The sequence below is a fragment of the Odocoileus virginianus genome, chromosome 2, assembly GCF_023699985.2.
Source record: "Odocoileus virginianus isolate 20LAN1187 ecotype Illinois chromosome 2, Ovbor_1.2, whole genome shotgun sequence".
NCBI lineage: Eukaryota > Metazoa > Chordata > Mammalia > Artiodactyla > Cervidae > Odocoileus > Odocoileus virginianus.
In genome coordinates this window covers 20,360,753-20,377,285 of record NC_069675.1, presented here as the reverse complement: position 1 = coordinate 20,377,285, position 16,533 = coordinate 20,360,753, and the positions used below count along the sequence as shown (strand labels likewise).

The 16,533-nt window shown below is 38.9% G+C and overlaps 1 protein-coding gene and 1 non-coding gene across 7 annotated transcripts in view; one reads left to right on the top strand and one right to left on the bottom strand.

Moving 5' to 3' along the window:
• The window catches only part of DHX57 (DExH-box helicase 57), a 56,377-nt gene that overhangs the window by 15,487 nt on the left and 24,357 nt on the right, over positions 1 to 16,533 (top strand). For all 6 annotated transcript variants that reach the window (XR_002317841.2, XR_002317842.2, XM_020913757.2 and 3 more), the window contains exons 5-11: positions 652 to 1,490; positions 3,028 to 3,206; positions 4,645 to 4,766; positions 6,306 to 6,501; positions 7,039 to 7,163; positions 14,324 to 14,457; positions 15,350 to 15,404. Coding sequence is in view for 4 of the 6 variants with exons in the window: in XM_020913757.2 (XP_020769416.2) it covers positions 652 to 1,490; positions 3,028 to 3,206; positions 4,645 to 4,766; positions 6,306 to 6,501; positions 7,039 to 7,163; positions 14,324 to 14,457; positions 15,350 to 15,404 (1,650 nt within the window). In the remaining 2 variants the exon portion in view is untranslated. The remainder of the gene's footprint in view (positions 1 to 651; positions 1,491 to 3,027; positions 3,207 to 4,644; positions 4,767 to 6,305; positions 6,502 to 7,038; positions 7,164 to 14,323; positions 14,458 to 15,349; positions 15,405 to 16,533) is intronic.
• Positions 5,390 to 5,493, bottom strand: LOC139031569 (U6 spliceosomal RNA). Its single transcript, XR_011484057.1, has one exon. It is a non-coding gene; the product is annotated as a U6 spliceosomal RNA (small nuclear RNA).

Genomic DNA, 16,533 nt, shown 5'->3' with positions numbered 1-16,533 from the left:
TCCTGAGTACTCTCCTGTGGCGTGGGTCCCAGCGGTCCAGGGGTAACGCTCTCCTGTGGCGTGGGTCCTAGCGGTAATACTTTACTGTGGTGTGGGTCCTAGCAGTACTTGATAGTCTCAGTGGCCTCTCTTTTAGGATAGGTAGATGAAAGAGGACTTAGTATTATCAGGGAGACTTCTTCAGGATACAGACCCTGCCTGTCTATACTTATATCATCACATGTATGGTTTTTTTTAATGGTTTTATTTATTTACTTATTTTTGGCTGTGCTGGGTCTTCATTGCTATGTGGGCTTTTCTCTAGTTGTGGCGAAGCGGAAGCTACTCTGGTTGCAGTGCATGGGCTTCTCACTGAAGTGGCTTCTCTTGTTATGGAGCATGGGCTCTAGGGCTTATGGGCTCAGTCGTCGTGGCTCCTGGGCTCTAGAGCACAGGCTCGATAGTTGTGGCACACGGGCTAAGTTGCTCCCCAACATGTGGGATCTAAGTGGATCAGGGATCGAACTCATGTCTCCTGCATTGGCAGGTGGATTCTTTACCACTGAGCCACCAGGGAAGCCCCACGTACATGTATTTAAATGAATTTCTCTTCTGTGGTTTGATATTACTTTTTGATATTAGTCTTTTTTGGTCATGTTTCACACGTGGCAGGTATGGTTTCCACACTGAACACTGTCAGGCAGCGCTGAGGATTTGCGATGGAGACGTGGGGGCATCACTGGAACACCTGCTCACCCAGTGCTTTTCCGAGACGTTTGGAGAGAGGATGAAGATATCTGAGGCAGTTGCGCACATAAGCTTGGATGAGTGTGTGGAACAGCGACAGGAAGAGGCATTTGCTCTCAAGTCAATCTGTGGAGAAAAATTTATAGAAAGAATTCAAAACAGAGTCTGGACCATTGGATTAGAACTGGAGTATTTGACAAGTAAATTCTGCAAACTCAAGCAAAAGGAAAGTACCGAAAATATACAGGAGGCTTCACTTGAAGTCTGCAAATTTTACCTCAAAGGAAATTGTAAATTTGGATCAAGGTGCAAATTTAAACATGAAGTGCCCCCAAATCAAATTGTCGGAAGAGTTGAAAGAAATGTAGATGATTCTCATCTAAATGCTAATGAAGATGCATCCTTTTTATATGAACTTGAAATTCGATTTTCTAAAGACCACAAATACCCCTACCAAGCTCCCCTTTTGGCATTTTATTCCACCAATGAGAATCTACCTCTGGCTTGTCGTTTACATATTTCTGAGTTCCTTTATGGCAAAGCCTTGACATTTGCAGAAACTTCAGAACCTGTTGTATATTCTTTGATAACTCTTTTAGAGGAAGAATCAGAAATAACCAAGTTACTAACAAATACCCATCACAAGTACAGTGTCCCTCCTGTGAACTTTCTCCCAGTATCACCTGGAATCAGACTAAATAATCCTGTCTGTCGTAAACCAGTGATTCCAAGTAATTCATTTTTTTCGAATCAAATTCCAGAAGGTACGTAAGGCACTGACCAGGTGGAGGGTGTTGTGGAGTGGGGCATTTGGAATGATGGATTAAAGAAATCAGAAGTTTTGAGGGCTGATCTGGGATCTCCAGTGATCTTGGGCAAGTCATTCTCTTCAGTTTAAGGGCAAAAAGGAATGAGAATCCCCTGAACTGTGACCTGACTTTCATTGTAAGGCCCAGTTGTGTCACTGTATTCCAGCTCACTGAATCAATCATAAGTTTATAGTGATGTATATAAGCTCATTTTAGCAGGTGAGGGCTGGAAGAACCTTAAAGCATCCTTTCAGAAAATCTTCATTTAATCCATTTGGTTTCATGTGATTACTTCTGATACTGTCTATAGGATTACTTTCAAATGAGTTTTTAGAGATACTTCTCCTTCTGGACCACTGTCCATATCCTCCTGCTTTTAGCATGGTAGACCCCCAAAATTGATCAGGGCAGGGCTGTCTTTATGAATCTCTAAATCCTCAAATAGAGAAATGTTTGTACAAGCCTGTGGCTTTCTCCAGATCCAGATGTGCTCTACAGAAGTTATCCCCCTTTCAAAGTTCACCATAGGATTCAGAGAAACAAGTTTTTATTATTTCCCAAGAGTTCCCAGATAGACACCAACAGGTAGAGAACAGTGAAACCACCAAGATGTGGATGCTAGACAGCTGGCTGGGTTCACTCACCTGCCCCTTACTTACTCCCAGCTTGCAGCTAGTTCTGGCATATGGGACTCCTTAAGAAATGACAAACTATGTGTCATGGATTTTGATGGGGGATAACAGCTTTATTAATATATAATTTACATACCATGAAATTCACCCTTTTGAAGTGAATTTTAGTATATCACAGAATTTCACATCCATGACCACTGTTTAATTCTGGGACATTTTCATCACCCCATAAAGAAACTCCATACATGTTAGCAAGTCACTCCTCATTTCTCCCCTTCCCCAAGCCCTAAAAACCATGAGTCTACATTCTGTCTCTATGGATTTGCCTATTCTGGACATTTCATGGAAATGAAATCATGCTGTAAATACATGGCTTTTTGTAATGGGTGTCTTTCACTTAGCATACATAATGTTTTCCAGGTTCATCCATGTTGTAGCATGTATCAGTACTTCATTCCTTTTTATTACTGAGTAATATTCCATTATATGGCCATACCACATTTTATTGATTGATTAATCATTTGATAGTCATTTGGGTTATTTTGTGTCATGGAAATTTAGGGACACCTGCAAATATTTAATTCCTTAATTAACAAGGCATGCCATGATTTTCTCTTCTTTGTTCTTAATTTGGTTTAAGCAAAGCCATTTATATTTGATTATAAGTTTATTTGAAGATGCATTTTAAATTCTTTAGCAGTAGAAGTAGTAGTGTGGAAATGAATGAATTTGTTTTATTCGAGCTTTAACTTTTTCTCCATTTTATGATTTTGTTGTTGTTACTTTGTTAGATAGTGACTTTCCCCCTTTGCTAAAGAAAGGGCTCCGTATCGAAAACGTGTCCTTTTATCCCCTTCAAGTTGAAAAAGAATCAGAGCCTGAGGAGGAGACAGATGAGGATGAAGGTCCAGCACCAGTGATGGTGGAGGATGAGAGCTATGTCAACCTTAAGAAAAAGATTTCCAAAAGATATGACTGGCAGGCAAAATCAGTACACGCTGAAAATGTCAAAATCTGCAAGCAGTTCCGAATAAAACAGGTAGGGTATTCTAAGAGAATGGCTAGTACTGCCTCCCTAATGTATGGATGAAGGGATTAGGAATTAGGAAGCCTTGGCTACTCTCCATAGTATATTTTCAGTCTTTTACTCTGATTGGTCAAAGTTTCTGCATGCCACCACAAACTTGGATGCATGTTCTAACTAATTTTGGAAAATCTGATGGCTGATGAAAATGCAACATGTATATACCAAATATTCTGAGAATCATGTGGCTTTGATACTGTGATAGAAATCTGATAAGTGAAAGAAAAATTAGTACTGTGATTTACATTAGAAATACCAATGCAGAAAAGGATGAGGAGGGACTCTCAGGATAAGTCATTTATCCAGGGTCACGTAGCTGCTAAGTGGCAACACAAGGTTTCCAGCTAATTCTCTCTGTTTCCAAAGTTCATATTGTTTTACCTCATTCACATGGAGATTATTTTAAAAGAGTTCATTAAGTGAACTGTTACGGTAGAGTTGGATGTAGGATAAAGATGAGTTACTTAAACCAGTTTGGGGATTGGATTAGATGCTGTCTAAGAGCCCTTCCAACTTTAAAGTTCTATGATTCTGATTTTTGACACAGTATTAACACAAGTACATATATGCTGCGACACCCATAGAGTGTCAAATTGAATTAAAAAATCATATCATAAATAATAAGATGGTAGAAATTTAAAATTACCCATTCAGCTTGAGTAGTGTGTTTACAGTGGTAAATTTATATGATTAAATTATATACAGATAATATATATGTTAATATAAATTCCTTACATTAGTCAAAAATACAATATCCACAATTTTGACCTACAGTACAACATTTATAGCATTGGCCATTAGATGTCAAAGGGTTATATAGATGTGGTGATTGGCCGAAAACCCTTTAGTGAGTCCTCTTAACTGTTGGTGATTTGGATAAAAATCTGATGCTGTGTAGAGCTGCACTGTTCTATGTGGTAGCCTCTAGCCATGTGTAGCTATTTAAAGTTTAATTAAAATTAAGTATAATAAAAATTTCAGTTCCTTGATGTTATTTAAATGCTCAATAGCCACATGTAGCCAGAGGTTGCTATATTGGACAATGCAAATGTAGAACGTTACGATCAGCACAGAAAATTCTGTTGAATAGTGCTGGTGTAGAGATTATTACAAAAAGAGCTGGATAGGTGCTAGGTAAGAGGGGTTTTTTCTAAGATCCTTGAGTTTATTCAGACGTAGGAAAGCCACACAGATTCCACAGCTTGTTCTGGTAGATTATCTGAACAGCCTTCTGACCAGCATCCCACCCCCAACAAATCTTCACTTTCTGTCACTAAGCAAATTGATGAAGAAAGGACAGAAAAGGTATGTCTAACTTTGAGATTCCACATTCAGAGCTTCATGAAAGGTTATTCAGAGTAACCAAACTGATGTCTTATTTTTGTTTTATTAGGCCTCCAGACAGTTCCAGTCAGTTCTACAAGAAAGACAGTTGCTCCCTGCTTGGGAAGAAAGAGAAAACATTCTTAAATTGTTGAGCAAGCACCAAGTGCTTGTTATAAGTGGTATGACTGGGTAAGAATGTAATTTATTTGTAACGCAGCTTTCGTCTGTGAATATGGTGTGTGCCCTGGCTACCTCAACTAGTTCTTCTTTAAAAAAGAAAAAAACAGTAGCTGGTGTTATTTGTGCTTTTTCCTGTCAAATACTAAGTAATATCTCCCAGAGGCAAATGCGGTGGCAATTGTAACCAATTCAAAACAAACAAAACTCAAAATTTGGGAATTTATAGACCTTGTACACCTCTGCCTTGAGTCAGTTTAAGGCAAAATGCCTAGCCGAAGGCTTTTAACAAGACCTGTTTTATTTATTTTTTTTTATTCTTTTTTTTTCCATTTATTTTTATTAGTTGGAGGCTAATTACTTTATAATATTGTAGTGTGTTTTGTCATACATTGACGTGAATTAGCCATGGATTTACATGTATTCCCCATCCCGATCCCCCCTCCCACCTCCCTCTCCACCCAATCCCTCTGGGTCTTCCCAGTGCACCAGGTCCAAGCACTTGTCTTATGCATCCAACCTGGGCTGGTGATCTGTTTCACCCTAGGTAATATACATGTTTCGATGATGTTCTCTTGAAACATCCCACCCTCGCCTTCTCCCAGAGAGTCCACAAGTCTGTTCTGTACATCTGTAAAAATATGGAACGCTTCACGAATTTGCGTGTCATCCTTGTGCAGGGGCCATGCTAATCTCTGTATCGTTCCAATTTTAGTATATGTGCTGCCGAAGCGAGCACAAGACCCATTTTAAAATGTAAAGAAATGTAAAGAATAGTTCCAGACCATTTAGCTTGAAACTCTTCATCTTCTAAATTTATTCTGAATTCCTTAAAGCTTTTGTTTAAGAACAGCTTTGGGTATCTTACTGTTTCTGGTTCACACTCTCCATATGTTATCCAAACCTGTTTATCAGGGACAAGCTGCAGGCTTAATTTAATTCTGTATTTGGTGGTTTAGTCACTAAGTCGTGTCCGACTCTTGCGACGCCATGGACTGTAACCTGCCAGGCTCCTCTGTCCATGGGATTCTCCAGGTGAGAATACTGGAGTGGGTTGCCATTTCTGTGTAAGGGTTTTCAATTTAATTTGTGCCCAGACTCACAGATATAATAGTAACTTTGTATCTTCCAGTTTCTTGTCTTTTTAACTTCAGTCTATTTATAGTGAAGCAATGCCACACCAATGGGAGAAACAAAGTATTTTAATGATCATAAGATAATACTCCTGTTTCTCTAGGATTCATATGTAGAGTTGACATTCCTGGAGGCATTTATAGACCTTAAGCTACTCTTTATTCAATACTCCCACTTTTACAAATAATAATAAACTGTTATTTGATTGCTCTGTTAATCTTCGTGCAAATTCCTAGGAGATATCAGCTGTAGGTAATAAGTCAGTAGGTAGGTTTGGAAGATAGATGAAGCTGACCAACTTTTATTCTGACTAGCTTTCTTAACCTTCCTCATTGCATATGATTGCTTCTTCAGTTAAGTAGCACTTGAAAACCCTCATTTTAGTACTTACTTGTCCTACATCTTTTTGACATACAGATGTGGGAAAACCACACAGATTCCACAGTTTATTCTGGATGACTCTCTGAGTGGACCACCTGAGAAGGTGGCTAACATCATCTGTACCCAACCCCGACGAATCTCTGCCATCTCTGTTGCCGAGCGCGTTGCTAAAGAAAGGGCAGAAAGAGTGGGTCTGACCGTGGGATACCAGATCCGGTTAGAAAGTGTCAAGGTTTGTATGCTCTTCGAACTTCCTGATGACAGAAGTTTAAATTTTTCAAGTACAAAGAGCCGTTGGTGTCTGGAGATTCACAGGCAAGTTGGTATATATACTTTAACAGGGCTGAAGTCCTTTTAGACATATTTTGGTTTAAACTGTTATTGGGCTATACTTAATTTCCTCCATAAAGACCTTCTGTTCTTTGTTGGCAGAAGTGATCTAGTAAGTGCTGCCTTATTCCTAAGACTGGGACTTCATCCATTTAATCAAATATAGAATGAATAAATTCAGAATTTGTTTCATCATTCACTGTTATCTTTATGTTTTATAATAATTTTTAAATGCTTTCTAAATTTTCATCTGAAGTGGGAAAGCTTTTGATGTCATTGCCAGCAAGAAACTGTGCATTTAGTCTCTTGGTTTATGTTAAATGGAGCTGCTGGTGTGTTCACTATTCTTATCCCTACCCATTAAAAATGGCTTTGCTGGGAAAGTGTTTCCTTTTTCCAAAAATGTCATTAACGTTTTCTGTGCCCTTTTACGTGTAAGTCCTCAGCCACCAGATTGTTATACTGCACCACAGGAGTGCTGCTAAGAAGGCTGGAGGGAGACACAGCTCTACAGGGAGTCACCCATATCATTGTTGATGAAGTTCATGAGAGGACAGAAGAAAGGTAAAACAAAGATTTTCCAAATGAGCACCCACATACATAGAATGGAGACAAGGCTGAAAGAATTTTGTTCTGCTTCCAGTTCAGTTCCTTAGGGCTAGTAATGGTAGTTACCACAGAGAAGGCCTAAGTTAAAGAAGAGGAACTGCTTTCCTGGTCTCCAGGGTCTGTGACACGGAAAATGCTAGGCAGCACATGTTCATCACTGGAAGAGTCATCCTGTTAGATGGACATCATTTAATAAGAAGCACCTTGCTGAGCTGGGCACTGTACTTATTAACAGGAATGTCGTGGGTCATGTTGCAGCTGATGGATTAGTCAGTATGTCCTTCCTTCTTTATTCATTTGGTCAGTCATTCAGTCCTGATATGCTAAGTACTAAGTTGCTTCAGTCGTTTCCAGCCCTTTGCAACCCCATGCACTGTAGCCTGGCAGGCTCCTCTGTCCATGGGAGTCTCCAGGCAAGAATACTGGAGTGGGTTGCCATGCCCTTTTCCAAGGGGACCTTCCCAACCCAGGGATCGAACCCATGTTTCTTACATCTCCTGCATTGGTAGCCAGGTTCTTTACCACTGGCACCACCTGGGAAGCCCATTCAGTTCTGATATTCGTTCATATATTTATTCAGCCTGCATTAAGTGCCAGGTGGCGTATTAATTGCTGGGGATACTATAGTGAACAAACTTATGGTTCCCCTTGATCTCTTATGGTCTGCCAGGAAAAACACATAATGAGCAGGTAAATAAATAAGTAAAAAACTACAAATTGGAATAAGCACCGTAAAGGAATAAACAGGAAGCTGTGTTTGGGGGGAGAGAGCCTTGATATGGTCGAGATTAAATCTCTGAAGAAATTACATTTAAATGAAAAACAGAAGTATGGAAAGAAGTCTCATGAGACATAAGAAGGCAAGACAGGCATTTGCAAAGACTCTGCAGTAGTAAAAGGCTTCATGAGTTTAAAAACTGGGGGAAAGCCAGTGAAGTTGGTATGTAGTGAAATGAGAGGAAAGGTGACAGCTAAAAAAGTTGGGGGGGGGCGGGCAGGAAACCATGCACTGTGAATAATAAAGCATTTGGATTTTACTTTAACGGAAGTAAGTCATTAAAGGCAGAAATACAAAATAAAACTTCTCAGTATTTTAAAGGAAGGACCAGGTAAATAGATGGCATTAATCACAGTTTGTCACGTAGTCGTCGTTTTTCAGTCGCTAAGCTGTGTCCACTCCCCGCAACCCCATGGGCTACAGCACGCCAGGCTCCCCTGTCCCTCACTGCCTCCTGGAGTTTGTTTAGGTCCGTGTCCACCGAGTCACTGATGCTCTCCAGCCGTCTCATCCTCTGCCGCCCTTTTCTCCTGCCTTCAGTCTTTCCCAGCATCAGGGTCTTCTCCAGTGAGTCAGCTGTTCTCATCAGGTGGCCAGAGTATTGGAGTTTCAGCTTCAGAATCAGTCCTTCCAATGAATTTTCGGGGTTGACTTCGCTTAGGACTGACTGGTTTGATCTCCCTGCCGTCCAAGGGACTCTCAAGAATCTTCTCCAGCAACACAATTCAAAGGCATCGATTCTTCAGCGCTCAGCCTTTCTTATGGTCCAACAGCCACATCCATACATGATGTCTGGAAAAACCAAAACTTTGACTATATGGACCTTTGTCGGCAAAGTGATGTCTTTGCTTTTTAACATGCTGTCTAGGTTTGTCATAGCTTTTCTTCCAAGGAGCAGGTGTCTTTTAATTTCATGGTTGCAGTCACTGTCCGCAATGATTTTAGAGCCCAAGAAGAGGAAATCTGTCACTGCTTTCAATTTTGCCCCATCTATTTTCCATGAAGTGATGGGACCAGATGCCATGATCTTAGTTTTTTGAATGTTGAGTTTTAAGCCAGCTTTCTTTTTCTCTTCTTTCAACCTCATTCAGACTTAAATTGAAGAAAGTAGGGAAAAACAAGACCATTCAGGTATGACCTAAATCAAATGCCTTACATTTATACTGTGGAAGTGATAAATAGATTCAAGGGATTAGATCTGATAGAGTGCCTGAAGAACTATGGACGGAGGCTTGTGACATTGTACAGGAGGGAGTGTTCAAGGCCATCCCCAAGAAAAAGAAATGCAAAAAGGTAAAATGGTTGTCTGAGGAGGCCTTACAAATAGGCAAGGGGGAAAAGGAAAGATATACTCATTTGAGTGCAGAGTGCCAAAGAATAGCAAGGAGAGAGAAGAAAGACTTCCTCAGTGATCAGTGCAAAGAAACAGAGGAAAACAACAAATGGGAAAGACTAGAGATCTCTTCAAGAAAATTAGAGATACCAAGGGAACGTTTCATGCAAAGATGGGCACAATAAAGGACAGAAATGGTATGAACCTAACAGAAGCAGATGTTAAGAAGAAGTGGCAAGAATACACAGAACTATACAAAAAAGATCTTCATGACCCAGATAATCACGATGGTGTGATCACTCACCTAGAGCCAGACATCCTGGAATGCAAAGTCAAGTGGGCCTTAGGAAGCATCACTACAAACAAAGCTAGGTGGTGATGGAATTCCAGTTGAGCTGTTTAAAATCCTAAAAGATGATACTGTGAAAGTGCTGCACTCAATATGCCAGCAAATTTGGAAAACTCAGCAGTGGCCACGGGACTGGAAAAGGTCAGTTTTCATTCCACTCCCAAAGAAAGGCAATGCCAAAGAATGTTCAAAGTACCACACAGTTGCACTCATCTCACACACTAGCAAAGTAATGCTCAAAATTCTCCAAGCCAGGCTTCAACAATACGTGAACCATGAACTTCTAGATGTCAAGCTGGATTTAGAAAAGGCAGAGGAACCAGAGATCAAATTGCCAACATCCATTGGAATATCAAAAAAGCAAGAGGATTCCAGAAAAACATCTGCTTTATTGACTACACAAAAGCCTTTGACTGTATGGATCACAACAAACTGGAAAAATTCTTCAAGAGATGGGTATACCAGACCACCTTACCTGCCTCCTGAGAAATCTATATGCAGGTCAAGAAGCAACAGTTAGAACTAGACATGGAACATCAGACTGGTTCCAAATTGGGAAAGGAGTATGTCAAGGCTGTATGTTGTCACCCTGCTTATTTAACTCTATGCAGAAATGCCTCATGAGAAACGCTGGGCTGGATGAAGCACAAGCTGGAATCAAGATTGCTGGGAGAAATTTCAATAACAGATATGCAGGTGACACTACCTTAATGGCAGAAAGCAAAGAACTAAAGAGCCTCTTGATAAAAGTGAAAGAGAGTAAAAAAGTTGGCTTAAAACTCAACATTCAGAAAACTAAGATCATGGCACCCAGTCCCATCACTTCATGGCAAATAGATGGGGAAACAGTGGAAACAGTGAGAGGCTTTATTTTGGGGGGCTCCAACATCACTGCAGATGCTGGCTACAGCCATGAAATTAAAAGATGCTTGCTCCTTGGAAGAAAAGCTATGACAAACCTAGACAGTCATGTTAAAAAGCAGAGACATTACTTTACCAACAGAGGTCCATTTAATCAAAGCTATGGTTTTTCCAGTAGTCATGTATGGATGTGAGAGTTGGACCATAAGAAAAGCTGAGCTACAGTGAATTGATGCTTTTGAACTGTGGTGTTGGGGAAGATTCTTGAGAGTCCCTTGAACTGCAAGATCCAACCAGTCAATCCTAAAGGAAATCAGTCCTGAATATTCATTGGAAGGACTGATTCTGAAACTGAAACTCTAAAACTTTGGCCACCTGATGTGAAGAACTGACTCATTGGGAAAGACCCTGATGCTGGGAAAGATTGAAGGCAGGAGAGGGGGACAAGAGAGGATGAGATGGTTGGATGGCATCACCAATTTGATGGACATGAGTTTGAACAAGTTTTGGGAGTTGGTGATGGACAGGGAAGCCTGGCATGCTACAGTCCATGGGGTTGCAAAGTCAGACACAACTGAGTGACTGAACTGAACTGAAGAGGCTCTTTAGTTCTTCTTCACTTTCTGTCATTAGATTGGTATCATTGCCATGTCTGAGGTTGTTGATATTTCTCCTGGCAATCTTGTCATGTAGATCATGCTCTAAAGCAGTAAAGTAGTGGAAAAAAAGATGATCCTGTGAAAATAATGAGGCTTTTGACAAAAGAACTATACTATTGTAAGTATCTTGAGAAGAAGAAAAGTCTAAGTAAAGTTCATGGGCTGACAGAGAAGCAGAAATAGATCATCGTAAAAACTAAAAAGGGGAAAGAAACACATGTGAAAAAGAGGTCCCAGCTACTGCTGATAAAAAGTTTTCAAGAACTGAACAGGGAGGACATGCAACCAGTAGACTGTTAGAAAAAGTAAATAACACTGATCTAGTTATAAATAGGAAATACAAAGAAATTTGAAACTAAAGAAAAGGATTTTTATATAAAAAGAATAGATCAGGGAATTCCTGGCAATCCAGTGGTTAGTACTCAGTCCTTTCATTGCTGGGTCCCCAGTTTTGATCCCTGGTCAGCAGTCCATAGGGGTCACAAAGAGTCAAACACGACTGAACACACACATGCACACACGCACTGAGATCCTGTAAGCTGCATGGTGTAGCCAAAACATTGTTTTAAATAAAGAATAATAAAAAGAAGTCCTAGAACAAAACAATGATACATTTTAAGTAGCTGTATAGAAAGCACTGAAAATCTTATGTTTGAGGGGCAAATCATCTTTTTGTAGCCACTCCAAGAACAGGGGGGAAAAGTAAATGGTAAATGGTAAAATGAACATTGGAAAAAAGAATTAAGAATCACTGAACAACTCTGAAGAAGGAATCAAAGCATTCTACCAAAATAATACTATTTAAATGATCATATTCTAAAAATAAATTTTTAAATTTTGGGGGAAGTTATTTTGAACATAAAAACTAGCTCTGGGTTTTATAACATTTTTGCTTCCACAAACTCAAAGGAACTGGAGGCTAGCACTGGACCTGGTCCCTGGCTGCAGTGGTGCTCTCAGAGAAGGATTCTCACAAAAGCTTAATGACATACAGGGGCTACCCTAGCGGTTCGGCAGCAAAGAGTCTGCCTGCAGTGCAGGAGTCGGGGTTCAGTCCCTGTTCAGGAAGATTCCCCTAGAGGAGGGCAGGGCAGCCCCCTCCAGTATTCTTGTCTGGAGAATCCCATGGACCAAGGAGCCTGGCGGTGCTACAGTTCTTAGGGTTGTAAAGAGTTGGACACAGCTGAAGCGACTTAGCACACACAATGACAAATAGAATATTAGCAGTTAAAAACTCAATATTTTCACATCCAAATAAAGATAAATAACACACTGGAGAAGGGAGATTTGAGAATTTACAAATACCAGTACCAGTCTATGGGAATGGACTGTTCAAATTATAAGAAAAAGTAGGGGAACTATAACAAAAAGTAGGGAATAAGTGACTGAAAAAGGCAGAAAATAGCAAATTCTAGGAACTAAGATCAGTTAAGAAATAAGGTAAAAGGTTGAATAGAGAAAAATTATGTTTAAAAATTTTAATAAATTTTTTGATCATAGAGACAACATTATTTTAACACATTTAGGCAATATCTAAAAAGTCAAGAAAATCTTCCCTTGTAGAATGGCTAATTACATGTTAGAATTTGGTCTGTTTTCTTCTGGGAGTATATTGGGAGTTAGGAAAGAGATGTGTGTCCATAAACACTATTGGGATTATATAGTGTGTGCTGCTTTTGATCTAATATTTAATGGCATGAACTGTCTTTGAAATTATTATTAATAACTGCATGAGGAAATTCTAATATATGGATATACCATAAATTATTGGGTTGGCCAAAAACCCAAATTAAGTTTTTGGCCAACCGATACTCTTATGAAAAATTGAACAATATAGAGAAAGCAAAAGTCCTCTGAAACACTCTCAAAGCATCCCTGTAGACTGCTGTAGAGAAAACTACAGCAGTCAGATTGGTGATAAATATTAACATATATGCTTGCTTTGTCAGAAATAGGTACTTTTGTTTCATGACCTTTTTTTCTTTTACAAATTATATATTCATTTAGTAAATCAATAAGCATTTATTGAGCACCTGCTATATCCCAGGCATTGGTCTAGGTACTAAAGTAGTATCTTGTAGAACAAAATAACCAAAATCCCTGTCCTCATAGAGCTTGTATTCTAGTGAGAAAGCCCAACATTAAGCAAGATAAAGAAGTAAAATATAAAGTATGTTTGTTAAGTGCTCAGAAGAGAGATGGTAATATGAAATGCAAGAGATGAGAGCATTTGCAATTTTAAACATGGTGGCCAGGGAAGGCCTCGCTGAAAAGGCACATTTTGAGTCAAGATTTGAAGAAAGTGACAGAGTGAGCTTACCTCTGTGAGTATCTGGGAGAAGCCCTTTCTAGGCACATTAATAACACATGCAAGGGACCTGAGATCCATGTCTCAAAGACATCAAGGAGAATATTGTGGCTGAAGCTAAGTGAACAAGAAGAGTGACAGGAAATGAGTAGTGGGGCTGCAGATTCTGGGGCCTCATTAGTAAGAACTTTGGTAAGTCATTTGAAGGATGTTGAGCAGAAGAGTGGAACAGTCCTGTTTACATTTGAGCAGAATTATTGGTCTGCCATATTGAGAATAGATTTCAAGGGGTCAAGGGCTGGGGAGACCATTTAGGCCATTGCTGTTCTGTGGCACATAGTGTTCTACAGCGTGAGTTCTTTCTCCACTAACAGTATGTCTTAGAGATGTTTTCATGTCTGTATCTAGAGTTCTACTTTATTCCTTTTACCTGCCTCATATTTTTCCTTAGAATGGATGATACTGTCTTAATAATTTTTTGATTGATAGACATTTCAGTAGTTTCCATTGATTTACTATTACAAACTATGCTATAATGAAAATCATTGTGTATGCTTCTTTATGTACATATAGATATCAAGAGGTAGAATTATCAAATGTAATGATAAATCCTGTTGGTATTTTAATTGGTACTACACATATTTTAGTTTATTTGATGGGAAATTGATAGCATTAAGTCTTTACATCTAGAAACATGATACATCTTTCTCAGAGTGTTGTAAGTTTTTTTCACATAGATATTATACTTACTTGAAATATGTCAAAGTTTATTAATTTTCATATATTAAATTTGTTTGATCCTCAGGTGTTTCTTTTATTTCCTCTAGTGACTTCTTACTGCTAGTTTTGAAAGACATTGTGTTGCAGAGACCAACTCTTCAAGTTATTTTGATGAGTGCAACCTTAAACGCTGAGCTCTTTTCAGAATATTTTAATTCCTGCCCAGTTATCACTATACCAGGTGATTAAAATGCATCATTAAATAAGTATTATCCTGATAAACAAATACAATTATTTTAAAGTTCATTTGAGACATAAATGAATAAGTATTTATACCTTCTTCTAGAGAAGAATGATTTGTTTATAACAAAATCATAACCATATAATGAAATTAATAAAGAGGTAATGTTATATTCATTTGCTGTGAGATTTTAATTTATATGTGCTTTAAAAGTCTAGGTGATTGGATTTCTAGCATTCTGTTGTGTTTAATATCAAAATGTGAATTTATAACGGTAATCTGTCATAAAGAGGAAAGTTGTATCTGTGTATGGCATATTTGTTCACTGATGAATTCTGCTAAATTTTTGGATGCTGCCCACCCTGGGAGTAAGTGAAGCTGGGTGGTCTGTGTCTTCTTTGGTGCTTTCAGTCTCATTGTGGGATTAATTTATCACCTTGGGCTTTTGGCTTATCCTTCTGCAGTTGATTGCTAAAGGAACAATTTGGAAGCACTGATAATAGTACTACTTGTTCTCATTATAGAGGATATCAACAATAGATTTAAAGATGAAGTTATATTCTTGATCTAGACTACAATTTTTGACTGTTATAAGGTCCCCTGTGAGAAAGGAGGTAGGGGGTGAAAAGGTATAACAGATTTTTTTTAAAGAGGTAAAAAACATCTTATTAGCAAATGATCATTTCTCCAACTATATACTTGTTTTATTTGTTAACGGGAATCTACTCCTTCCAATTTTTATCATCAAAAGCATTTTTGGATACTTTCAAGACCACAGAGCAAATAGTACCTTATTGTGCCAGCCTTCATTTTAGGAGAATTTTACATATATAAACAATTTCAAGATAGTTGAATGGGTATTCTTACTTGTTCTGTCTTCTTGTTTTTGTAGGTCGTACATTTCCTGTTGATCAGTTTTTTCTGGAAGATGCAATTGCTGTGACAAGGTAAGGAAGATATTATTTATTAAGGTTTGATAAAAGTCCTTGAAAACAAAATCACTATTTTACCTCATTGTGCCCAGATACTGATAAATGTGTTGTTTTTCCTTCTAATTTTTCAATTTGAGCATTTTGCTTTCTTCTTTCAGCAGATATTTACTATTCAAATTGTTTGACTTCACAGGCAATATATTATGTATTCAGTTCAGTTCAGTCACTCAGTTGTGTCCGACTCTTTGCGACCCCATGAATCGCAGCACGCCAGGCCTCCCTGTCCATCACCAACTCCTGGAGTTTACTCAAACTCATGTCCATCAAGTCGGTGATGCATAATTATATATTTGTGTTAGCTGTTATTATCATTCTACCTTCAAGGAGTTTGCAGTACATGTGGATGTTAAGATGTCTGTTTAAGTTTGGTACTATATAGAAGATGATAATGTCTGTTGGATACCAGCTGATTGCTGCTTTTTGAAAAACCTCGCTTTCTCTGCCTACTCCTTGGCATTAAGATTCCCAGAGTTTTGTTCTTGCACTGTTTCTTCTCAGACTGACGTGATTTCAGCTGTTGCTGCTGTGCCAGGAACCCCCAGATCAGTGTCTTCATTCCTGACCTCTGAACTCATTCCTGACCTCTGAACTCCAGAATGAAAACACCTGTCACATCTGACGCTTTAAACGCAACCAGAATTCTTTTCCTTCTCTCTGCTCTTTCTGTTTCTCATAAGCCCCCTCCTAATTCTTTGCTTATTTAATGATGCAATATTCTCAGGCTAACAACCCTAGATCAGTGGTTCTCAAACTTCCTAGTGCAATAATCATACTTAGGGAGCTCATTAAAGTTGTGTTGTGGGCTCTATCCCATTTCCACTGAATGTGAACCTCTGCAGAAATCATCCTTCACCTAGTTTCCCTGTCTTTTTTCTCTCACTTTTCCAAACTCACTAACCCCAAAATTATCTTAAAGCAGAGCCAAAGCATTCCAATGTGTTCTCCACCAGCAGTAGGGCATGATGGAATCCTAGACTGGTGGAAGAATAGCCCGTGAATTGGGCAGCAGCAGAGCAACAATGTGCTAAATGAGGTGTGAAACAGGTGAATGTTGTCATTCCTCACCAACAGACCCACATCCATA